The 26,669-nt window shown below is 50.8% G+C and overlaps 1 protein-coding gene across 2 annotated transcripts in view; it reads left to right on the top strand.

The window, feature by feature from the left end:
• UBE2K (ubiquitin conjugating enzyme E2 K) overlaps positions 1 to 26,467 on the top strand; it is a 355,329-nt gene extending 328,862 nt beyond the window's left edge. Inside the window, exon 7 of one of the 2 annotated variants that reach the window (XM_086963963.1) lies at positions 24,794 to 26,467. In XM_086963963.1, the coding sequence (XP_086820089.1) occupies positions 24,794 to 24,868 (75 nt within the window). In that variant the 3' untranslated portion in view covers positions 24,869 to 26,467. The remainder of the gene's footprint in view (positions 1 to 24,793) is intronic. The other variant, XM_086963964.1, reaches the window with a different exon arrangement.
• Positions 26,468 to 26,669: the final 202 nt, after the last annotated feature.

Genomic DNA, 26,669 nt, shown 5'->3' with positions numbered 1-26,669 from the left:
CAACTTATCACATACGTATCCTGAAATAAAACTGCAAATCAGTCCCGTCATATGCAAGAACAGGCTTTACCCCTGACCACAGTAACCAGTTGCTGATAAAAACAGCCTGCTCATTGATACATTATTTGGGGTTACGTTATAGCCCCCTCCCCACCCAACCCCACATAACCCAAAATCACAAGGAAGTGGCCAGGTGCGGTGACCCCGGGCTCCTCTCCCACCGCCTGGGGCAGCGCCCCCTGGTATGCATCTCGGGACATCAAAGTCCCCAATAGCAACCGGCACTGGCGCCCTGGACGTAGCCCGGTGCGTAGGGTGATCACCGGGGACTGGATGCGAGGCTGGACTCCTCGAAGGGCGAGTTAAGCAATCCAGCCCCTGACCCCGTGTCCCCTCCCTTAGTCTGGAATTCCAGACATCTGCGACGGGCAAGGAGCTTTTCCGGTTGCTTTCTTCAGGAAATGAGGAGGGGGGTTTTAAGCAAAATACTAGTGGAGTGGCACACTATGCTAAGCACAGATTTGTAGTTTGTGATTATAAACCACGCCCTTAATTACATCCCATTCCTTCCCCCCCCCCCCCCAACCCCCGTTTTTTCATCCCACTTAAAGCCCTGCTGGGTTCTTGGTCAGGGGCTCACTGATGCCTACAGGATGTCCGCTTCCTGGCGCTAAATCGAGATTAACTTCCCTACCTCTAAATGCCCAGGCCTCTTTTCTTACATCTTTGCACCACACCCCGAGACCACGTCCCTGCTCAGGCTGTTGTCGTTGGGCTGACAGTGGCTGGGCGCAGTCATAACATCCTGCGTCGGCTGTGTGTCTCGGAGCGTAAAGAAACGGAAGTACAGAGATCCATTGAATGAACACACGAAGGCGGGGGGAGCTTCTATTTTTGTTTTGTAGTTCTATATAGCGCGAACTCGACCCGAAAGTATTGGAGCGCTTTACATGATCACCAGTTGCCTTACACAAGTATACATTCATTTTTTGGTAAACACGGGGAGATTAAGTAATTTGCCCAGAATCACAGGATTTGGGGCCAACGCTGCTGAGACTTGACCCTGGTTTCCCAGTTCCAAAGTCGGTAGCTCTGACCGTTAGGCCACATCCATGCAGCAGGTGCAGTGGTACTGGGCCCAGGGACCTAAGGGCCCACTGAATCCTGATTATTGGTTTATTAGTAATATTCAAACAGGAGTCGGGAGCATTTCCTTCCTTGGCCTAGGGCCCTCTGACACACTGGCTTCGCTGCAGACACACGTAAGGTAGGATAGCCCAGTGGGTCAAAGAATTTACTGTAGAGATACGCGAGTATCTTGCAGGCCATAGGTAAAAAGAACAGAGAGGGCGAATGTGCCTGCTGCTGAGATCCGTCCATAAGCTGCGGAATGCAAGTGCCAGTCCCTGTTAGGTAGATCAGTGGGTTAGTGTCGTGATCTAATGTGCGTTCTGCAAAAAGTTGTATGAAACCCGGAGGTTACAGACTCAAATCACAGTTAGAGCTTTGGGGACGAATGCGCTTGCGGCACAGATCTGCGTGCACCTTGCATGTCACAGGATAGGACCCCAGAAAAGAACGTCATCTGACTCATGCACTTACTGTAGAGCTTTTCAGCAACCTGATAGTCGCAGGTTCAAATCCAGCTACGATATCTTGGTGGAATAGCTCGCTGGCTGCAGAGATCCGCGCGCGAGATGTCACTGAGAAGCGGCAACTCGCCACATGTGCTATTGAACTGGGTTTAACACCTGGAACTCTCTCAGATCTCCACGACACGTGCATTAACCCACCATGGAATCCTTCTACTGTAGTATATGAAATAAGTTTACAACTTAGTATACCAAAAATGCTGCTGCGTAGAGACACTGCACGCCTCTCTATGTCTACGCCCTTGTACCTTATGGCTGGGGGTGGAGTAGAGAGCTGTTCCTTTCCCCAAACACCATGTCCTAGGGCGAAGCCTCAGTCTTCTCTTCTTTCACTGATGTGATCTCACCCCACGCCCTCCAGATGTTTGCACTGAAGCCTGAGCAGCGCCAGATGTGCTGGGGGGCCGCCCATCCGCAACCAATCCTCTTAGGCTGGTATATTTAGTATGCACCTCTAAGAGATAGTTTCAGACCAGAAAACGTAAAACACCCCTTCTCAGGAACAAAACAACACCTATTGAGGCAGAGGTCAGGGAGCGCCGGCTCTTGTGCCATCTGCCCGGGCCCATTATGGCTCCGATGTTACCCGCAGGGAATGGGCGATTGTGTGGAGGGGCTGTGCCCCTCCCCCCAGCAGGAAAAGGAGGAAGGACTCAGACGCTGTCCAGGCAAGAGGAGGTCACTGTGTACAGAACTTTTATTTTTGCAGTTTTTTTGAAAGCGCGGTATTGGCGCACTTTACACGAGCACTGTTCACATTACACAAGGTTGCATTCATATTTTTTTAGACAAAGGTATTTTAAGTGGTTTGCCCTGAATCACAGGGTGGTGAGCCAACACAGAGACTCTAACCTATTCCCCAGTTCCCAATTCGGTAGTTGCCATATTCTCTCCCTTTATGTGCTCCCCTCCCATTCCCAACAGATCCAGGAAAGATGGTTCAGGCTCTAAAGAACCGCCGTGGTCCACAGCATCCTCGCGGCGCCTCCTGCTTCTCAGTCCCTCCTTGGTCCTGCAGTCTGTACCCGTCCGCCGAAATCAATCCACCCCGTGTGGGGCAATGGGAGAGCAGAAACAAACCTAACACGACCACGCCATGAACACGACCACGTTTCTCCGAGGCAAGGCAGAAATGCCTCTGAGAAACACACGGTCATTTTGGGATTCGGGGGTGTTTTTTAGGTTTGAGTTACTGAAGACGTCACAGATAGAAAGAACCTAAAAAACACGCCCCGAATCCGAAAAAGACCGGGCTTGAACAGAGTGATGCCCCTCTCCTCCAATGGCTGGCCTCCGTTTAGGAAGCCAGTCAATGGAGAAGACGGGCGGGTTCCAAGCCCCCTCTAAGAACATTAAATCTTCAGAGCTCGGCGTCCTCGACCTAAAAACTGGTACTAGGATGGAGCTTTTTCCTTCAGCTAGTAGGCATCTTCCCTCTAGCGGCTGCATTATAGTGCTGCGTGAGCAGGGGGGGCCCATAGATCCACCTCAGACTTCAACAAATCCCCCGAAATGCAATCTTGGCCGGCTATCTTCCCAGCGGGAATGGCTCAGATGACTTTCTTAACCTCCATCCAATTAAAATTCCAGCCCGGCTCTATAAGTATGTGAAACATACACATTTCTACATCTTTTTATTATGATACCTTATTTATATTCTGCTATTTACCCGGGTGCCTAACAAATGACATATTTTCACACCTCTGTATTCACCACTGTTACAAATAACATGGATTTCCTATTATTGGTCTAGCTGTTCATTCTTATCATACTTGCATTTTCTTATATTTATCTCACTTTGTTATTAACACTCTTCATCCTTTGTTTCTGGCAATTGCATTGAGAAATCTACACATTTTCTGCAGTTTATCCCTCTGCCAGTTTCAGTGTAGACGTTTAAAATGGTGCTAAAATGTGTATGATAGACATGCACCCCAACCATAAAACACATGTCCTCCCATGTGGTTTGTGACGATAAAATGTTCCTCCAGATGTAAGGGAGCACCATGAACGTGGAGTGTGTGTAGCTTACTTAAAGTTTACCACTACTTAAAGTCCTGACTTTACCTCCAGTTCTAACATCCCGCTAGAGCAAATGCTAAAGCTGCTGTTATTGACCCTTTTATTTGACTTTTAAAACTAACAAAATTCTGACACAGAAGAAGAAAAACAACTGTTTCGAAAGTTGCAAACTGACAATGCATTGAAAATGCATCCTACAGCAGCATCTCGGCAAGGGATGGTGCGAGGCTCTTACACAGGTTAGATATGGAAAGGCGCATAGCTCTCACAGTGCTGCAGGTGAGAGCAAGGGCTGGATTAGTGAACTGAAGTTCTTGCCCATGGCATGGTGAGAAGACTGTTCTTTTCGAACGCTGCCTAACAGTGGCAAGGAGATGCCATATTAGAGTAGCAGGGTGAGGCTCTAGAGAGGAACTGCAAAGTGGCTGTGAAGGGACATGTGCCCCTTTAAATTCTTTGAACACAATACCTATCTTTGAAAGAAGGCTTTGCCATTTAAAAAGAATACAAGGATCATGGAACACAAACATTTACTTCAAGTTTAAAATATAGAAGTATTTAAATTCCCATTTACATTTGTCAAATTGTATTTGTCATTTTTTTGGGTCTGGGTCTATAGGTTTTCCACAAACAAGTTATTAAAAATGATGTATCAAGAATGATAGTGAATATTAAGTATCAGAATGAGTTTGCTACTTATTTAAATTCCTCTTCACTTAAGCTTTTTTCCTCAAATGGCTTGTGGTGTTAATGGGCAAAGTCCTATTTCCAAGATGGTGATTGCGAATGGCAGCCCATGCTGTCCCTTTCCTCAATTTATTCAGATGTAATGAGGAAGAATGCAGTCCTTCACAGTGAAGTTAGCCAATGGGTTAAGTAGGCTGACCCTTTACACCTTGCTGCAGTAGGCTGAAGAAACATTTGAATGACACAGTAATAGACCAATGAATGAAGAGGACTGACTGAAAGCCCCTATAACCAGGTACATAATGAATATAATTTCAACACAATCAAAGGCAAAATTCAGTGATATTTAGCATTTGAAACTCACGCTTTAACCTTGTTTTTTTTTTTTACAATTAATATACACATATTTAGGGGGGATTAGGGTCACTCCTCCTTTGCCATTGGTCTGTGTGAGTGTCGTTTACACCCTGCCTCTGTCCATGACATTAAGGGGCATTGGGTTAGTCCATTTAATCCATTGAATAAAATGCCCTCATAAATGACATTTTCAGCAAACATGCCTGAAAATGTGTGCTTCATTTCCAGGACTGCTCGGGCCAGTCCCTTGGTTTTCCATTTTCTCCTATTATAGGTCCCAGTTTGTTTCTTTCTTTTATGTTAATTTTTTAAAGCATACTTCAGCCCCCCAGACTGCTAATGTGCTTTTTCCTTGCTGCTCAATGAATCTGTAGTGGACGGTATCCTGTGCAACCACTGCCTCTGAACGAGCTAACCATCATGAAATTGGGGTCGTGGCTTAGCTGGCTGCAAGATGGCCGCACTTTGAGTGGGCTCTGCCGGCCAAGCCAAAAATCTGTTTAATATCCTGCAGACACACCCATCGCTGCTGAAAACTGTGCCATCGCCACTTACCTGACCTTGGGGTGCAGCTTGATCCCACTCCTGCCTTCCTGCGACATCGTTGGGCCGAGATCTGCCGCTGCGTGTGTCCTGGGCTTGTGCTCCGCGGCTGGTGCAGCCAGCCCGGCCTCTCCGGAGCCTATTCCTGGCGACCTCCAGGCACCGGATCCTTGCCCTGCACTTCGCCTCTACTACTTCACTTCACCTGTAAGTGCCGTTGCTGCGGGGTCCACCGAGGTGGGGCTGGGAGCGTCCAAGTCGTACCGCCTGGCCTGTTCACACGCAGGCACCATGCTCCAGTCACTGGCGCCTGGCGACACGGTTGGCACGCTTCCCTTGGCTCTTCGCTGCATGCTGCCCTCCTCCCTCTGCGGCCCCCGAGGCATCCTGCTGTGGCTGTTGTGTTGGCCTTATAGTCCCTTCGGCCCCGGCTCCCCAGAGGCCTGATTTCTGCAAGGGGTGGTCTTCATGCGGCCACGTGTGTACCGGGCGTCTGCCCTGGGATTTCATGCCTGCTGCTCACCGCAGCTGCCTATGGGCGCCGTCTGATACATCCAACGCCCGCCAGCTCCTCCCACCGGGCCCGAGCCGGCCAAAGACACTCCTTGGGGACACCTGGGCCACCTCTTCCTCGATACGGCTGTGGTGGCCTACCCCTCCCGATCCGGACCAGTGATTGGCCCATTGGGGCTGCACTGATCCTTCGCCCTCTGCAGGGCCTAATTGCTGCTGATGCCCGGGGCCTGTGGTGCCTGCACCGTGCCATAGCTTCACACCCACCTGGCCTGAGACCGGACTGCTCCGACGGCCTCCTCCTTGTAGGTCCCGTCGCCCGGGCCCTGCGCTGGGGCGTTTTGGCTTCCAAGCATATCACACCATTGCTTGATCTTTGCCTGTGCCATCTCGACGACACCTGCGGCTGGGCTGGCACCTGCACCCTTTGCTCCTCAGGCGGCCCTGTAACCAACTCATCCATCCTGCCACTACACCGGTCTGGCCCGTTCTCCATGCGCCAGGCCCCACCGCTCCTCCTCCAGACCGGTGTGTCAGATAGCTTCGGCCCATTGGCGTTGGGATTCTCGCTTGCAGCCGTCACACCACACTGGCCTCCGACCCGATTGTTAACTGCCCTCTGCACATCTTCAATACCACCTGGTGGTCCTGTGCCTCTGCTTCCTCCTGTGCTTCTCTACCGCCCCTGGGCACAATTGTCCTCTCCTCGCACCGTACCCTCTTCTGCTGCCTGATTGCTCCTCCCGCTGACCTCTCCCCAGCCATGGAGAGAACCGACCCTTTGCAGCCTAAAATCCCCTTTGATCAGCGCCACCAGACACGCCAAGAGGGCGCAGGCACTGATGGAGGGGACCCTCTGGCTCCATCGTACATGGCTCTGACACACGAGGACGACCATCATGTTGGACGTCAAGTCCACTGTTACCAACATAGCGGCTCAGCTGGATCAACTGTCAGCCCGCCTGCACACAGGAAAGACCAGAGTAGATTCCCCCGATGCACGCCTTCTACATGTCGAGACCAGGGTGTCTGACGTGGAAGATGCCGCCGCCCAAGATCGCCAGAAACTGCTGCAAATGGACAAGATACTAGATCTCATCTGGAATGAGAACGAAGAATTGGAGGCGAGCTCCCGCCGGAGCAACATCCGCATCACGGGAGTGCCCAAATCTACCAACATCTCCCAAATGGAGGACTATGTGGAACAATTGTTTTGTGAGCTATTTCGCGACATCCTTTCACCAGTCTTCATTGTCGAGCGGGCCCACCGCTTCCTCGGCCCTTGCCCTCTCCCTGGCTTGCCGGCCCGCCCCATCATAGCCAAAATTTTGAACTTATGGGACCTCAACGCCATTCTTCGGGCGGCCAGAGAGAAGGGGGAAATCTGCCACCAGGGCAACTCCCTGTCGTTCTACCCTGATTAATTCACTGCGCTTCAGGTGGCTCGCCGTGAGTTCCTACGGCTCCTTCAAAAGCAAGAGATCTCCTACTCATTGCCATACTTTCCTAAACTGCGTGTCAAACAAGGTTCCAAGACGCTCACTTTTCCAGATCCCAGACAGGCTTTGACGTTTGCTAAAAAGCTGGACAGGTCACATCGTTCTTTGCCTGCCATCTCCCAAGCTACCGCTGATGACAATCTCAGTGATAATTTCTGACCTGCTGCCAAGCTCTGTTCATATACTATTTGTACTTGGTCACTCAGGCTCTTAGTTTGAATTGAGACCTCTTGATCAATGCTGCCTCCTAGGCCATCCCAGTTCATATATTTGCCCTTGTTGTGGTGTCCTCTACTCCTTGATGTTCATTCCTTGTTGTTTGCCATCAGTTACGGCTTGGCCACCTTGTCTTTCTGGCAGGGGCGTATGCTGAGCGTCGCCATGCCGCCACGGGATAATTCCCTTCACGGACACACTCTTCCCTTCCAAGTTGTGGGTCCCCGGGGTGGGATTGGGTGGTACCACAGCTTTGGGGGGTTGGAGCGGGAATTGGGGGGGGTCTTCTGGGTTTCTTTGTTTTGGGGGTGGGCTCGGGTTGGGTGTTTGGGTCTTGGGATTTGCGGCCTCCCTATGAGGCCTTACTGTTCTTTTTAGCAAAGGCTCATGTACCAGGCCTTTTCATGACATGTCTCCTTTCTCCTGCTGTCCAAACTCCTACTGGGGGGATTGTACTGTCTGAACTGTCGCCTCCTAATGAGGATTTAGCTGTATTTTTGATTGTGCTATTTCATTGAGATTACACGGTTATTGCACTGCTATCCTTCCCCATTATCTACTGCACCGCTCAATGAATCTACTCGCAGTTTCTGCCTTCCTCTTCACCTTTTTTCGGCACTTCCCCTCTTGACACAGCACCATGACTGACACTACTTTTTAGACCTGGAATGTCCGTGGGCTTAATGACCACCGCAAGGCACGACTGATCCATGCCCACCTCATTCGGCTTAAAGTGGACATCTGTTTTTTACAAGAGACTCATCTGTTACAGACTACCTCCTCCAGACTCCTTTCCCAACATTGGGGTGAAATTCTCTCTTCCTTCTACTCCAATTATTCCCGGGCGTGTCCATTCTGCTGTGCAAAGTGCTCACATGGCAGACCTCTCGTGTTAACCGACCCTGGGGGGCGATTTGTGATTCTTCATGGCACACTACGGGCCCAGCCCCTGACGCTTGCTGCTTTGTACGGCCCCAATTACGGCCCTCATGCCCCTCACCCGCGCGGGGCTTCACTCCTCAGCTCCATTCTCTGACAACTCCCTTCTCTGACAACTCCCTGTACGACGCGTGGCATCATGCTCACCCTGCTGGTGGGAGGGCACCTGCGTCACTGGTTCCCATGGCTGCTGGGCCCGCCTGGACTTGTGGATCACTACTCTAGATGTCTTGGTCTGACTCTCCTCCGCTGATCATATGGCGCACACTCTCTCAGATCATGCTCCCGTTCATCTATGCCTCAGTCTTCCACATTCCCCCTGCCGTGCCTTCTCCTGGCTGCTTCCCCCTAATGCGTTACGCGACTCATTCTTCTGTGAAGAGATACAAACCGCAATTACGAATGACTTTGAGCTCAACGAGGGTTCTGTGGACTCCCCATCCAAACTCTGGGAAGGGTTTAAAACCGTTATTCGTGGGGAATGTATCTCCAAGCAGTCGGCCGTCCTACGCTCTATCAGCGGTACTCTTGACAAATTGGAAAGTGAGATTAAGGTAGTTGATTCATCTCACGCCTGGGACCCGCACCCTGACACACTTGCCAAGATCTGCGGGAAACTTTGCCGACGAGGCCAACAGAGAACTTGGGTTTCTCGGTAGAGAGGCACGGGCACGTTGCTTCGGTGAAACCCTTGCCATCCTCCTGAGCCCGCCTCGGGCTGCATCCTACATCACCGCCCTTCGGGATTGCGGCCCTGTCCGTACTACCCCCCCTGAGGAAATTAAAGCGCTCTTCACTATATTTTAGGTAGGTAGGGAGGTATTGAAAAAGGGTTAACCCAAACAAAGTCACAGGGACCTGGGTAACTTGCGTGAAAGACCGAGGGGTCCCAGACTGGGAAAGAAAAATAGATTCATAAAGGTTAAATTCTTAAATGATAGGAAAGTGAACAACAGTTTAAACAAGTAAGTTTTAATTCACAACATACCAAAAACCATTAAATCGTTTACACGGTACACATAGAAAAAGTCTTTTTGTATTTTTAAATTTTAACACAGTTGTGCCAACGCGTGCAACAAGGAAAAGGGAGTGAGGATGTTGAGGGAATTCAGTGAAAGTGCGGGGTGATTCATTAATCTAGGTGACATTGAATCTCAATTTATTCTATATACATGTACATAATAATTACAAGTGGCTCCCTTTCAGGGGCCACGGTTAGCTGCTCTAGTGAGTCAAAGTTCTGATGGATCAGTCTTCTATGGTAGCTGAGTCGATCTTGCTTTGGGGTAGAAGCTGGTATGAAGGTATAAGACTACGTTTCGACACTTTAACGAGTAGGGACAGTTTCCCTTACATAGCAGGTCTTCATCTGGACGAAAGGTTGGAGTGGGAAAGGACTCCTAAGAATAATTAAAAAAACAGGATTAGGAGGAGGGTCTGGTGAGAGATCCCTTAGTGCACTTAGCAATGTATGCCCCACTCGGGCGTGATTATCTCAGTCATACAGGGAGTACATACATATATAGCATATCCTGTTGGTCAAACAGTCACATTGGGCCTGGTAGCTACCAGGTATAGTGTAACCACACAATTGTACTCAAGTCATACAGTGGGGTAGGTTAAGAAACTGTATTATCATTATATAGCAAATAAACACAACCGGTACTTTGTGATGGCCTGGCCTGTGTATACAAAGAGTCTGACAGAAATTTAACCTGGTTACATGTGAAAGAATTCTACAGCTGAATGTATTTTATTTATTTATTTATTTATTGACATTTGTAGAGCGCGGCGAATACCCGTGGGCGTCTCGGCGCTAGTTAAGGGATGGATCAGCAACTGGGGTAAAGAAGATATACAAGGCTAATGGTCAAATAACCACGTCTTTAGCTGTTTGCGGAATGTGAACAGGGAGGGACTTGCTCGGATATGTGCAGGAAGGGTGTTCCAGAGTCTAGGGGCGGCAACCAGGAAACTCCTGTCGCCCCAGGTGACTGTTCTAGTGCAAGGCACAGCCAAGAAGTTCTGAATAGAGGAACGAAGAGATCGGGTTGGGACATGATGGAGAAGATTCTGTTTGAGAAAGTGGGGACCTTGATTATTGAGTGACTTGTAAACAATACACAGCGATTTGAATTTGATGCGGCTGCGTATCGGGAGCCAATGGAGATCTCTAATGATGTTTGTAACTGGTGCGAACTTGGGGATCCCAGCCAGCATTCGTGCGGCTGCATTTTGGATTGACTGCATCTTATTTGTCACTCGGACTTGGGCATTTAAGAATAGAGCATTACAATAGACCAAGGAGGACAGGACTAGTGAGCTGACCAGTGTTTTCCCGGCCGTGTTCGGTAGGAAAGGTAGTATTTTCCTAATCATTCTCAATTTCATATGAGCTGAAGCCGCAGTTTTATTCGCATGTGCCATAAAATTGAGGCCAGCATTGGTTGTTGTTACCTGGAGGAAGGCAGCCCAAAAATATATATGGGCCTCTTGGCGGTGATGCTGCTGATCCTGTAAAAAACGCATCGGGTAAAGAGATACCGTGCTTTATCGATTCTAACTCGCTAAAACGTTCCAAAAACGTCGGACTCACCTCGCACTCGCCGAATGCGGGACCGTCCTAATAGATGAAGCCTCTCGGGGTTGATTGTTAAACGGTTGATGCTGTAAAATAATGCATTGTGTTAGGCCCGTATACACATGCTATCGTTGTGAGAGCTGGCGTGGGGGTTTGTTAGAGTGGAACACCAGGCTCACCTTTACTCATAGCTCATTTACATCACAGCAGGGGCATCCGTATTCCGGTTAAATCTCAGGACGGGAAACACGTCTGGTCTGCGTGTGGAAATACCGATAACTAAGTTGGGAGGTTAGGGGGCGTGTCTCGTTCCTGAGCGGACATGGTGGAAAGACTGTTACCATGGCGATCGGCACAAACTCGCCGTATTGGGTGAATTAAACAAAGACTGTTGACCAAGTACATGGTCATTTTCAAAGGATATACATGATCCTGGATAATAGAAGGCATGATCCCGAAAAATTAACATTATGCGTTCGTGTCATACCGCACTTGCCTCGCAGGGTAGTGTAGGTAAAGGGACCACATGTTGTAGGGGTACAAAAATTGATACTGTGTATTTGTAACGTTTGTGCAGTGAACGTACCGCGCATGGTCGTGTGAACTGCAGAAGCCCCGAACTATATTGAGACCATATTTGTCTACACTCTTGTATGTACATGCATAGGACAGATGGTTGGGGGCGCGTTATCACGATTATGCAGTGCACGTACCAACGTAGGGTCGTGGAAACTGCAGGAGCCCCCCGAGTAACACAGAGACAAAGCTTGTCTACAATTTCCCTTAAGATCGCATCAATTAGATTAGAGGGACAGTAGATTGAGGTGTTATAGGTCAGTTAGGTGTAAAGATGAAATAAGAGTGGTGTCTCAGAATTAATTAGAGGTTTTCTAGTTGGAAAAATTGTTTTCTGCCTCGTTGAGGTCATTCTGAACCGAGTCAAAGAGGGCAATCCATTTCAGCTCCCCTAACTGTTGTTCATTTTCCTATCATTTAAGAATTTAACCTTTATGAATCTATGTTTCTTTCCCAGTCTGGGACCCCTCTGTCTTTCACTATATTTTACACACAACTCTACACGGGCAGATTGGTACCATCACGTGAGGTTCTCGACCAATATTTTGACACCCTTCAGCTCCTTTGGCTTGGCAATTCCCATCGGGAATTCCTTGATGAGCCCTTTTCTAAAGAAGAAATTCTTGCGGCAATTAACAGTATGCCCGGTGACAAGGCCCCCGACTCGGACGTCCTGCCGGCCTCCTTCTGTAAGGCCTTTGCCCCGCTTTTGATACCTCAATTAGCTACCATGTATAATGAGTGCTTTGAAACAGGTCAGTTCCCCCTGTCGCTGCGTGAGGCATTGTTGACTTTACTCCTAAAGCCGGACAAACCACATGAGCAGCGAGATTCCTATTGGCCCTTATCAATACAGACAATAACATTTTCGCCAAACTGCTTGCTTCCCCCCTTCTTCCTATCATACCGCTCATCGCCCGCCCAGACCATTACGGCTTTAATCTCGGTCGCGCGACCTCTCACAACCTTCGGACCATTTTCTCAGTTCTCCATCAAATAAACCCAGCGCTTCCTGCAGTGGCCGCCCTGCTCGATGCCACGAAGGCCTTTGATACCTTAGAGTGGCCCTTCCTGGTTTACCTCCTTCCCTGCTTGGGTTTCAGCCTGGTCTTTTTACGCAAAGTGCTACTCCTTTACACTCTTCCTACTGCCTGCCTCCGTATCAACGGAAAAATCTGAGCCCATCCCCATCGGGCGCGGTACTGGGCAAGGTTGTCCACTGTCCCCCATGCTTTTCGCCGTTAGTCTCCGACAACATCATACCCAGAGAGGCATTGGCTTTGCGGCTCGCGCTCTGTTTCCATGTACCCGGATGACATTACTCTTTGTCTGCAATCCCCAGAAGAACCTCAGCCCACTGGTTCGTGAGGTAATACGCTTTGGTAGCTACTCCGGAATTCAGGTCAACTGGAACAATTCTGAATTATTTCCCCTTACAGACGCCACAACACCCTTTGTTCCTGACTATCCCTTCATGTGGACATCTGAGCCCACTAGATATTTGGGAATTTGGTTGAGTAGGGATGTGGAGGAACTTTGGAAGGTTAACTTTGGCCAGCACTGGACTGGTTTGAGGCCAAGATCCCTCTTTGGAACCGGCTGCCTCTGTCTCTAGCCAGGCTCATAGCCATCACCAAAATGGTGTTACATCCAAAGTTTTTATATTTATTCGTCAATCTCCCATCCCTCTCACTGCTCACTCCTTCCGCAAGGTTTGCTCTCGGCTATTCCCTCTAATTTGGGCCGGTCGGCAACCCAGGATCGCATATAGCATCCTCACTCTCCCAATGTCGCGTGGCGGGCTCTGTGCACCGGATTTTAAGCTCTATGCCCAGAGCGCTCAGGCCAGTTTTCTTCATTTCTGGCTCCACCCCACTCCGGTCCAACCTCACGTTGCGGTGGAGGCCGACCTTGCTGCCCCGTGGCCGCTCACGACTGCCTTTTTCGCCCCAGCGAAACTACACACTGAAATTGACACGGTTGAGACCTTGCGCTGGGCCTAGGATGGGCTCTGCAGGTTTTCAGGCTCTGATATGCTTTCCACGAACAGGATGCCATTCCCTCACCACCCCGTTTTTCCTCCTCTCCAGTCTTCTGGGATGATTAAACACGCCACTCGCCTGGGGCTCTCCACAGTATCGGACCTTTACCCTGGGAACACATTCTTCTCGCTTGCCGCCGATTCTGGCCCCATGGACACCCTGCTTTACTACCAACTCAGGGCTGTCTGTAGGAAGCTTCACCCCTCATTTCCCCAGCCTCCCCCTTCGATGGCCACTCTCGATCTTCTCTAAGCATCCCCCTCTCCTAAGAAATTTGTTACTAAAATCTATGCGGGCGCGCGTTGCATGAGGCAAAGACCTAGGAGTCTAAATCTCCCAAGCTGACTGGCTGTATTGTTGTAATCAGATAAAACGCCTCTCCTCGAATTATCGTTTGCGCCTTATTCAATTCAAGTACATATATAGGCTATATCGGACTCCTGCAAGTGACAGATGCCTGCGCTGCTCTGCGCCCGCGGCTGACTTCTCCCACCTCGCCTGGCTGTGCCCCTGGGTCTCCGCATACTGGCGCGAATTCTGCGCTACTATTTCTGAAATCACTTTGTCACTGGTCCAACCTGACTTTGCCTTTTAGGATTTGTTAAATTTTGCCTGGATGCCTCCCGCTGCTTGACTGCCATGCAGCTGATCCTCTTGCGGCGTAGGGTCTCCATGTGTTTGGGTTGCAGGCTGCCTTTTGGCTTGAGGATGCTTCACGAGCCAGACTCTCCTGTCTGAGTTCTGGGACCTTCTACCAGCCAGACCTCGCCCAATTGACATATGGGGTCCACTTGTGACCTACCTCTCAAGTCATGATTCTCAGCGCCCTGCCACCTCTCTCGTGCTCCCCACCGGCGTCCGGTGAAGGTAAATGAGTAGCTTTCTTTCTGCTCTTGCTCCCCTCTGCTCCTTCTGCCTCCCTCCTCTTCACATGGTGTCACACTCTGCTGTATTTTTCACCCTCTCTGCGGTTACACAACAACTTTCCCTGACATTATCCCCAAGTGTCACAAGTTTAAGATTACCTCTGCTGTGCAGTATTGTATTACTGTGCTTAATCCCTTGCAACTGTGGAATCTTGTAACTGTGCTGTGCAATTTTTTTCAATAAAGGTTTTTGAAAAATCAAAAAACAAACCACAAAAAACCATCATGGAATTGTATTGTCCATAGTATATCATTATGTAATCATTTCATGGGGGGCGTGGCTTAACAAGCCACGATGGCGGCTGTGTCCTGCTGAGGCTCCGCGATCGGGCTAGCACCTTGCCCAGTTCCTGGATCGCGGGAGCCTCAACATATCCGATTCCACACCCGGGATGCCCCCTACACACCAGGGCACCCCTTGAGTGACCAGCGGCTGCTGAGGACGGCGCGGGCCAGGCTGCTTCTTCCCGAGACCGAGGGACGCCTGCCCTGGGGAAAGGCGGGCGCTGCTGAACCCGGCGGACCCGTGGATCGTCGGAATCCGGCTATATAGAGGACGACCCCAGGAGTCCTACCCAGCGACGCCTGCAACGTACCTGCGGGGAAGCGGACATTCGCCCGCCGGGGTACACAGGGCACAGCGTCTCTCTGCGCTCCGGAGCCCCGATGCACAAGATGGCGGCCGCCGTCCCGGGGCTCCGATTCATCGAGGCTACATCGCCGCCAGGAACCTGATCGGCACCCGGACCCGATCTGCCTGCCTCCACACACCGCAGGGAGCCAGCGAGCACACCACTGGCGCGGAGTCGCCCACCCCAGACACCCGGAACCATCGTAGTGCGCAGTGAGTGGAGATCTCCCCATTCCCCCTCCCCCCCCCTCCCAGGGGTCTGGACTGTGACACCCCGGTCTCAGCCTCGTGGGCCGACATCCAGCAGGAGCTGCGCTGCCACACGGCGCCCTTCTCCATCCCAGAGTTCCGGCGCGTAGGAAGGCACCCCGGGACCCCGGCACTCTGACGCCGGCTTACTACCAGGGACTTGATCGAGCCCCGTGAGGCCAGACGGCTTACCGCCGCGGAACACTGAGCATTACAGCGGTGGGGGTCGCCCTGGCTGTTTCCCCCCCCCCCCCCCCCCTCCCCCCCCCCCCGTGGACCGACCTTTATCTCACATCCACCGTTGCAGGGTGCCACTGAACACACCGCCATCCGTCCAAGGCGGCCATCTCCACTAACTGTGCCTGACCCTAACGTGGCGCCCATAGGGACCTGGCGCCAAGGACGATCGCTTTGTGGATAGGAGCGCCCTACCTAAACGGCAACCGACAACAACCCACGCTTCCTGACTCTGCCCTGTCAGGTACCGCGGACCCCTCCGCGCAGAGAGGAGAGGACCCCCACACGACCCCCATACGAACGGACTCGCCAACCGCGGCAGCAGCCACGCGCCGCCCCTGACGCCCCCTGGCAGAGACCCCTCAGGGCCGCATGGCTCCCGGCGAGGGACAGAGGCCCTGTCCAGTGTTCGACGACCACTCATCCGATGCTGCTGTGTGACGACGACCTACCGCCCTCGAGACACACGGCGACCACAGGGAGAGCCCCCTCTCCCGTTTAGCAGTGCCCATGGGGAAACCGAGGGCCACCCAGACAGTCCCGGAAACAGCTGTCGAGAGGATGCCGCAGACGAGGGCATGGACGCAGACTAATGCGTCGCAAACCGACCCTACGCTATCAGCAAAGCTGGATCAAGTGCTGGCGGCAATTGAAATGTCCCGCCTCTCGATGGAAGAGAGATTGGGCACTTTGACGACCGACATTAGCCTGATTCGAGATGACCACCGCAAACTGGCGGACAGAGTGAAAGAAGGTGAACGGATTATGACCGAAATGCAACCAGCGGTGAAATCACAAGAAGCAGATATGCAGGAGATACTGCGCCGCGTGACGACCCTGGAAGAACGCACAGTGGATTTGGAGGGACGCTCGAGGCGCTGTAACATTCGCGTACTGGGCCTGCTGGAGGGGATTGAAAACTCGGACCCCCTGGCTTACATGGAATCCTGGACTAAATCGTTTACCCCAGACTGCGACCGGTCGCCGTACTTCTCCATCGAACGGGCCCACAGGGTCCCGGCCCGAGCTCCCAAGCCTGGTCTCCCTCCACGGCCCATGCTAGCCAAGTTCCTGCACTTCCGAGACCGGGATGCGGTCCTCCGCGCAGCCCGAACGGCCGGCCCTCTGCAAGTTGAAGACCAGCATGTTATGGTGTTCCCAGACTATGCCCGAGAGATCCAACAGCGACGTTCCACGTTCCTGGAAGTCAAAAGACGCCTCCGCGCGAATGATCTTCAGTATTCCCTGCTGTTCCCTGCCCGCCTTAAAGTGATCCACAAAGGGAAAGCTCTCTTCTTCGACACAGCAGCGGATGCGCAGGACTGGACCGAATTTCATTGCCCACTGATCCCTAAACCAGGACCCCAGAAGAAACGCAACAATGACTCCGGACGATCTAGAAAACGGGGTGCAAGCCGCTCGCGAGCTAGTCACTCCAAGAGTCGAGCGTCTTCCCAGGCGGGCTCGCCCGATCTCACACAAATCATGCTGGAACGACGAGACGCTATACGGGCGGTCTCTGGACTACTTTCGTCACCCCCAGCATCGGACTTGGAAGGTCCACCGCACCTGTTCACCCCAGAGAAAGACCGGGACAGTGATGGGACTATGTCAGGATTTGGCCCAATCACTTCCCCCCTTGTTGTGACACACACGCTGGACGCTGCCTTAGCCAGTCAGCCTACCACCTCTTCGTGAGCAACTGAACTGTCAACTGACATATCCTTTTCATGATTGCCTGTTTTAATGTGCGATGTCTAGAAGCCTAGACTGCTTTACCAGATAACTGCGAGCTCCGGCGAGCGATCCACACTTCTCCTGCTAGAGCCCGACTCGCGCACAGGCCCAGCAGCGACACATGCTGCCACCCCCGCGAATTTCCGTTGGTTTTCTCCCCTAGTGGGACACTAGTTTGGATATGCCACCCCCAGTGACGTATCCTCAGAATTGGGACAGTTGCCTACCCAAAGTTCTAGTTGATGTTAACGCCCCCAGTCCCCCCCCCATGTTTGAGGAAGCTCGGCGCGCAGGACCACATACGATACACATTCACAGGCGGCATACAGGAATGGTAGAGGAACCCCCCCCCCCCCCCCCCCCCCCCCCCCCACCACACCACCCTAGAAATGGTAGTCCCCCACTCAGACATTAATATTCTCACACTAAACGTGCGGGGCCTACACACACCCAGCAAACGCTACTCTGTATACTCCTACATACGGCGCATGGCAGCCAATATAGCGTTCCTACAGGAGACACACATTAACACCACTGAACTCAATCGCCTACAAGCCAAATGGCGAGGGACCATCTGTGCCACACAATATTCGGCATTTGCGCGCGGCGCATTGGTCTGGGTGAGGCCAGGTACCCCCTTCCGAGCGCTCAGGCGCATAGTGGATGGGATGGGCAGGTATGCACTTCTGGAGGGCATTCTTGATGGGCAGGGGATACTTCTAGGCAGCATTTACGCACCCAATACGGATCAGGACCAATTCTGGGATCACCTTACGGGCGTACTGGCCCAGTTCACCACAGTCCCATGGATATTGGGAGGCGATTTTAACTGCACGCTAGACCCCTCACTGGACCGCTCACACCCTCCCCCCACACACTCCCCGGCCCCCCGGCAAGCAGCCCTCTTTAGAACATGGACTACACACTGGGCGCTCACAGACGCATGGCGACACCTCCACCCACTAGATCGCATATACTCCTTCCACTCGATCCCACACAATCTCCGGGTCCGCCTGGACCGTTTCCTTTGCTCTGCTCCGATCCTTCCTAAGATTACATCCACGGACTATCTGGGCCGGGTCCTCTCGGATCATGACGCCCACATTATACGTCTTACCTGGCGCCCCCCCGCATCCCCCAGTCCCCACCTGGCGCCTCCCCAGAGACTGTCTGACGGACCCGATTTTCAGAGATGCGCACGCATCCAGCATACGCGATTACTTTACACACAACGAGAACACTGCATCATCGGTACTGGTGGAGTGGGACGCGTATAAAGTGGTGGCGAGGGGAGAATGCATCAAACAGATAGTGGGGGTCCGCCGCACCTTAGAACGGACGCTTTTAACGACGGAACGGGCCTTAGCTGCCCTCACCAAACGAACTGACGACTCGGAGGAACACGCCGTGCTCACGGCGGAGGCTAAATCGGAGTATCAGACTGCCTGCACTGACCTGCGGAAGTACAATTTTAGGGCATATGCCTCTAGGGTGCACAAAGACAGGGACAAAACCGGGGCGCTCCTGGCCTGGATGGCGCGGCAGGAAACTGAAATCAAACCGATCACAGACATCGTCAATCCGGAAGGCGTGTTGGTGCAATCACAGGCCGAGATTCTCCTGGCATTCCAACGCCATTATACACGAGTATACGAGACCCCAACTTACTGCTCCCCGTTTCCCGCGACCCACTTTTTGGACCCCCTGACACTGCCCGCGATATCGGATGATGACAAGCGCACACTGGACGGCAAAATTATTCCCTCTGACATCACCCGAGCGATGCGCGCCATGTCCCGGAATAAAGCACCGGGACAGGACGGCTTCCCACTAGAATACTACACAACATTCTCTTCCCTGGTGGTCCCCCGCCTGTCACGGATGCTCGGGGCGTCACTTCGTATGGGGAGGTTACCCCAGTCGCTACGGGAGTCTGTGATTGTCACCTTTCTTAAGCCTCACAGGGATCCGCTCCACATGGGGTCGTACCGGCCCATCACACTCCTGTCAGCGGATTGTAAGATCCTAGGGAAGATCCTGGCCGACCGATATGCACAAATCATACGCCCACTGGTCCACCCCGACCAATGTGGCTTCGTCCCAGGGAGAAATACCTCCCAGAACCTCCGCCGGGTCTTCCATATTCAAGATCAGGTACGTGACAGATTTCCCCGAGCCGCCTGCCTCATTATGGACCTAGAGAAGGCGTTCGACACTCTCACCTGGCCCTACCTATTCTCAGTTCTGCACCGCCTCAATATCGGCCCGACCCTCATGGCATATACCCGCCTCCTATACACCGACCTCACCGCTCGAGTTCGTATCGGGAAGCGCATCTCACCGGCGTTTGAAGTTCGACGAGGCACAAGACAAGGATGCCCCTTGTCGCCCCTTCTATTCGCACTGGCAGTCGAGCCGCTGGCGGTTCGACTGCGTCAAGAGGGTGTGGACTGGGGCATACCACTCGCAGACGGAACCCATTGTGTGTCCATGTACGCGGATGATCTTCTTATATATGTCCGCGACGTAGAATCGGACCTGACCCCCATAGGGACCGCATTAGCGGAATTTGCAGCGGCCTCCGGCCTACAAGTAAATTGGGACAAGTCCACAGTCTATCCTCTACACCCAGACCTACCCTCCCGGGCCGTCGACCTCGGTTTACATAAACTCTCATGGTCAGCGGAAGCCCCCCGATACCTCGGCGTGCGCCTATACCATTCTCCGGCAGACATCTTCGAAGGCAATCACCGCAAGATACTAGCTTGCCTACGCCCAACGGTCGCCTTCTGGAATAAACTACCGCTAGCCCCGATAGGACGGATAGCCCTCGCTAAAATGGTGATGCTTCCCCGGCTCCTTTATCACTTTACAAACCTGCCGGTGATACCGCCCAGATCCTTCTTTCGCGATGTAGATTCCCTCTTAGGAACCCTTATTTGGGGAGCTGGCCGCCACAGGGTCGCTCTGAAAACTCTCCAACTCCCCACGACACAGGGGGGACTCGGAGCACCATCCTTTGAGGCATATTTTCTTGCGGCACAGCTCCAGTGGCTATCCTACTGGACGGCGGACCGCTACCCTCAGGAGACGGTTACCCCTACTGGCAGAATCACAACACCGGAGCTTACTCGTCTACTCCTCCCGGGCACCAAGCCGCGGCGCACATATCCCCTCCATGTGGCGGTGGCGCGCCGGTGCATGATGCGGGTACACCGGCTATCCCCTGGTAGGCCCCCATACTCTCCGTTGCTACCATTAATAGGCAGCCCCAGGCAGGATTCCTATTTCACGGCTCCACTACTTGCCGATTGGTCCAACTGTGGTATCACAGACCTGGAATCGCTCTTCGAGGAGGGACAGCTGAAGCCGCTGGACCGCCTGATAGCGGAATATGGGCTCCCCCCGGGTCAGTTCCTAAGGTACAGACAACTGCTCGATGGATACCGACCCCACTTTAATCTCCACACTGGCGAACCAGACACGCATCCAGTAATACATACTATCCTGCATATGGGGGTGGGCCGCCACCTAGTCACATGGTTGTACAAGTCCATCCGAGAACTCTCATACGCTCCCCTGACGATCCTGCGCGCCACCTGGGAGGAGGACATAGGCCGCGCTCTACACGACTCAGAATGGACCAAGGCGCTTGAGGCCCCTAAACGCGTCTCTAGGAACGCCCGCTTCAAAAATATACAGTATTACATACTACACAGGGCATATCTCACCCCAGCGCGATTACAGAAGTTCTACCCCTCCACGCCATTCCTATGCCCCAGCTGCTGCTCCCCAGCTGCAAACTTTCGTCATATGTTTTGGGACTGTCCTGACCTCCAGCCCTTCTGGCGGGCAGTACACGACACACTACGGGAACTCACGGGCCTTACTACACTAGCCACCTGGGAGTCCAGTGCACTAGGCATCCTCCACATCTCAAAGCAGGAACCTGCCCACAGACGCTTCGTGCCCCTGGCGCTCTTGTTAGCCAATAGGTGTATAACCATGCGCTGGCGATCCCCAGAGGGCCCCCCCATAGCACAGTGGAAAGGGGCGGTTAGCAAATGGGCAGCAGCGGAGGAAGACGCCTTAAGAGAAGAAGAAGCCAAGGGTGCGCGTAAAATTCCCATCTCCATGGAATGGGCCATGCTCCTTCACAATTTCCGTCAGTCCACGCAGGCGGGAGACCAGCCTGACCCTTCCCCTCCCCCCGCCCAGGAAGGCCAGTAGCCCTTATCTGATGTGAGCCACCCCAGGGTCAAACCCCGTTAACCCCCGCATCTGGTGCGGCCTCTCGTACGTCCAGCCACTTGACCCCCACCCCGCTGGCCGAGATACAGCAGGCCCCCCCTGCCGATCACCCCCCCCCCCCCCCCCCTACTACATCCTGCTGCCGATATCTTCCCGTTTGGACCCTGCGAGCGCCTACATGCTTCCCTCCCACAGTTCTGTTTCCCCTCTGTTTACTGGTCACACTATCATATGCACAGTACAGACCCTGATCCTGCGCCGCTGTGGCAAGCGAGCGCCCGCCTCTCCTTACTCACCGCCCCCACGGCAGTACCGTCCCGGCGCTTCCCAGCTCGCAGGCGCCCTCACACGCGTATAATGCACGGGTTACCCGATGTCATGTTTAAGTGTACCAGTTCTATAAAACGAGAAAATGTTGCACACATGGCTGTTCGTGGCTGAATGTTGAGGCCACGTCGGCGGATTGTTTACTGTACTGGTGTACCTTTTTTTACTGCAACAATAAAAACAAATTTAAATAAAAAATGTAATCATTTCATGATGGTCAACGCGTTGGTTCTAAACTTAGCTATACTGGAACTCTTAAATAATACACCATGTACAAAACCACTGCAAGATTGCCAACTACTGTTTTTTCAATGACTGCGCCCTCATGTTTTACAACAACCTTCTTGAAGAATTCAAAATTCCAGGGGGACACTCTTTACACACTAAGCTTTATCTCGCGCAGTAAGCGCCACTTGACACATCAGACACCGAGCCCCATCCCATAATCTTATCCAATATCTACACAACATTTAAAACTGCAGCTGCCTGATCAGTTGGTGTTTGGAGCCCTCTGAGATCTTGACCAGATAACCCCCTTAGGCTTACTTGAAAAATGGAGGTGGATCTTAACCAACCAATGCTTGACAAAGAATAGGACAGAATTCTTGGTTATCTGCCAACCGCAAAAAGAACTATTGATTGTCAGAATGCTGAACAATGTCATACATTTCCCCCCAGTGCAGATATCTGGGCCTAAATCCATCGTTTTTTTGCTCACCATGCCATTCCAGTTTGAACCCAGCCATATGCAAATCAGTTGACCCTGTGCCTCATGGGAACATTCCAGCCCGAACTGCCAAGCCAGGTCCTCCCTGGACTGGAAACAAGCATCCTATGACCGGTTTTGGAGTTTCACCCCTCTTAAGCCAGGATAGCTTGATTCCAGTGACATGGCTTTGGCAGTTCGGGCTGGACTGTTTCCATGAGGCACAGGGTCAGACTGATTTGCATATGGCCATGTCTGAGCTAGAGTGGCGGAGGGAGCTAAAGAATGGTGATGGATTAAACCCAGATCAGTTGACTGGGGGTGAGTGTTTGATTTGCTCAAATGCTCAGTACATCATCCCCTTTTGTATCGCTTTGTTCGCCCTAAGTTGGCAGGGTATGCTCAGACGTGAGTCCCTTGCTCACTTTGCCACTGGATTCAAGCTAGCACGGCTGATGACGGCTGAAATTCAGAAACCGGTCCCAGGATGCTTGATTCTGGTCCAGGAAAGACATGGCTTTGGCTGTTCGGGCTGGACTGTTCCCATGAGGCACAGGGTCAGACTGATTTGCATATGGCCATGTCTGAACTGGGGTAGCGGAGTGAGCTAAAGAATGGTGATGGATTAAACCCAGATCAGTTGACTGGGGGTAAGTTTTCAATTTTCTCAAATGCTCCGTCCATCATCCCCTTTTGTATCGCTTTATCCGCCAACCGTGTCATGGAATGCTAGACTTAAACTCATACAGTTCTTCACGCTACACAGAGCCTACCTAACCCCAGCGAAAATTAACCAATATATCCTGCATTCAAATGCAGTCTGTCCCAGAGTCCTAACTCCTAACATTGACCTGCTCCACTTGTGGTTGTGTGATTCGTTTACACACTTTTGGATGGCGATCACCACCCAACTCACACAGCTGACCAACTTCGCACCTATTCATACTTCGCAGGCATGCACCTTGGACTGCTTCCCGCACTCTAAAGCGGCCAGTTGAAACACGTTTCCTGGTTCTGATCCTGGTGAGGCATGCCATTACGTCCCGCTGGTGAGCTAACCATGCCTTGATATCTTTTCCTACACCATATCCTGGTGAGGTGCGCCATTATGGGCCGCTGGCAGGCTGACTAAGCCCTGGCGGCATGGAAGCTAAGGCTCCTGGCTTGAGCTGATGCTGAAAGCGCTGCACTGCAGGAAGGATGGCTGGGGACTTTGAAAATACTCTCTCGCTATGAAATGGGATGCCTTACTGCTTAAATTCTGGGAACTAGAGGCTGTCAACGTGACTCCATCATAGATAAGCCTTCCCCACAGACCAGTAGCGCACTGCGCTTGCCCCCCTTAGAGAATACAACTTGTCTCCCCCTCTATCCACTACTACTACTACTCCTAGCAAGTCTTTTTAGGCACCTGCGTACGCCTCACTCCTGCTTAGAGGCTTGGACCTCACATAAGAGTCCCCGAACATCATATCACTAGCTACTCAGATTGTATGGCTGTTCTGTCATGCCACACCCCAGAGGATTACACAGTACCTCCAGAATCGACTATGTCGCCCTGCCAGCCTCCCTTCTTCCTCTGGTCTCTCCACCACTTCAGCTTTGTGTACTCTTCCATTTATTTCAGAACAGCACCAGTCAAAAGAAAATCGCTGACTTACAAAATACACTATTGATAAAAAAACTGCCTTGCATGGCGACTATTTGTATTTTCTTCTGCTATTATAAAATCAATTTTTTTAAAAATGGTCAGTCACTGCTTTGTTTAATTGTTTGTGATTGCAGGTGTATGCCTACTATCTTTAGGCTATTCTACCCAAACAGTGGTCCCTCACTCCCAAAGGGGAGTAGATCTTTCATGTTAGAAATACAATGATTTCTATATTTGTTTGTCCAATAATACCATCTTTAGGGGGCAGCATGTTGTCTTTAGTTTATCTTGCGTATGTTTGTCTGTGGGATTTGTGTTTGTGTCTAGGTGGAAGTGCGAGTAGTGATTTTCCTCGTTTGCTTAATTTGGCGTTGAACAGCATAATTAATTAACTTTAAAGAATGAAATGAACATGTTCACTCATTAAATATGTCTATGCTTTTGTCCACAGAATGCAGTAATAGTGGCCTTGTCTTCAAAATCGTGGGATGTAGAAACTGCAACAGAACTACTTCTGAGCAACTGAGATGTGGAAATAGCCACTTCTATAGTCCAGCTTGCCCCGTCTGAAGAGCACCACCATCTGTTATTTTTAGAATTCTGCATAGGTTCCCTTTTAAAAATGACACTCTTGCCTGATAATGCTGTCCTAGGCACTATTGGAGACTGAGAAACTGCTCTGTAAATAAAGCTCATTAAACGTCTGTGTAAATTTAAAAAGGGGAAATACTTTAATTTTTTTCTTACTAAATATTGTAAAAAGAATTGAGCAAACGTGAAACAATTGAACAGTATGCATACTTTAATGTTTTGCAGTGTCTGGGATTCCAGGAGGTAGTTCCCGGATTTTGGTTTACTGATCTTAATTACTTGAGTACCATTTTGAGTGTTAGCGCTATCAAATAATTGCCTTCACTCATTAAATAGCCTACTATTTTTAACATGGATCCTATGTGCCTGTGGATTTGCATGCTTGTACTTTTAGTAGACCTGGTCTGACAGGTGTGTGAACAGTATACCATTTTAAGTCCAATGTCCCTGTAGATTACTTTTCTGTAAAGTTGATGTTTACACTTGGTTTGAAATGGTCGACTGTTCGCACCCTAATCCTTACCAGTGCTGTGTGTGTTGACAGCTGCTCCACTCCATCCTCAAAACAAAGCCAATACATAACTCATTTTTTTCTCTTCATATTGTCTGTGCCATTTACAGTAGCCCAACAGTTCATTTTAGGGTCTATTTGGAAATCAGTGTCCCAGTTGTGCAAGCTTTCCATAGCATACGCTAGGTGTTAGGTTTGTTTAAAAATTGAGCAACCGAAATAAAAAAAATTGTTGGGCTGCTTTTTTTTTTCCTTTTTTTTTTTTTTTCCTCCTCGCGGGTCAAATAAATCAAACAGTTACAGACTGCATTAAAACATTTGGACAAAAGAAATCTAGTACATTGAGATGATTGGCATCTCGAGCTAAAGCTTTTCTCCATTCAAGTACAGTACTTGCTGTGATGCAATCATTGTTTTGTTTAGCACTGTTTGGAGTTCCGACATAGGATTGCTCACCCAGTACTAAAATATTCACTCTTTTATGGAGGCTGTTTTGTTTCTTTATTGCTGTATATACTGGAAGTGCACATAAGAACTAGAACTGTGTTCTAAATCAACTTTCTTTAAAATTGATGTTTGACAAGCAGAATGGAAATCTTCATTTTCCGTGTACATAGTCGGACTTTCTATTCATATTAAAAAGACATTGCATCCTCAAGTGAAAGATTTGAGAATTATTAGTACTATGTTTGGGAAGTGCAGGCAGTGATATAGACCTACTAAACTGAAAATGCATCCATGTTTCATTGCAGACACGTTGTTTTATAATTAAATATTCAATTTTTTCAAGTAATTATGTCCTGAACGCCACCAATTTGTGTTTATTTGTGGCGTAGAAGTACAGTGTCAAAGACAACCGGTTACATTTTTATTTGTGGCAGGTTTTAAAGCACTGTAAGATTTTACCATGTGAAGGTTTTCTACTTTAAGTGGAAATGTTGATAATGGTGTATATTTCCTCATGCTAGTGCTCACATTATATATGAAACATAAACAATGATGTTTTGCTACTGCTGGCCTTTAGACTGTTTTGCTCTATTTTTTTGTTTTCTGTGACCATTTTTTAAAATCACATTTTGTAGAAAACATAATTTCCTTGTCAGTGAATTCTGTAAAAGAGAAGTTACATGAATCAGGGACTGCTGGGAGCTATTAACTAAATTTAAGTACATGTTGATTGTGTGGTGCGCAGACGCTTTAAGTGTTTAGATCCTAGTCTACTGTG

The sequence above is a fragment of the Lissotriton vulgaris genome, chromosome 3_2 (genome assembly GCF_964263255.1).
Source record: "Lissotriton vulgaris chromosome 3_2, aLisVul1.2, whole genome shotgun sequence".
NCBI lineage: Eukaryota > Metazoa > Chordata > Amphibia > Caudata > Salamandridae > Lissotriton > Lissotriton vulgaris.
This window is presented reverse-complemented; position numbering and strand designations above follow the sequence as displayed.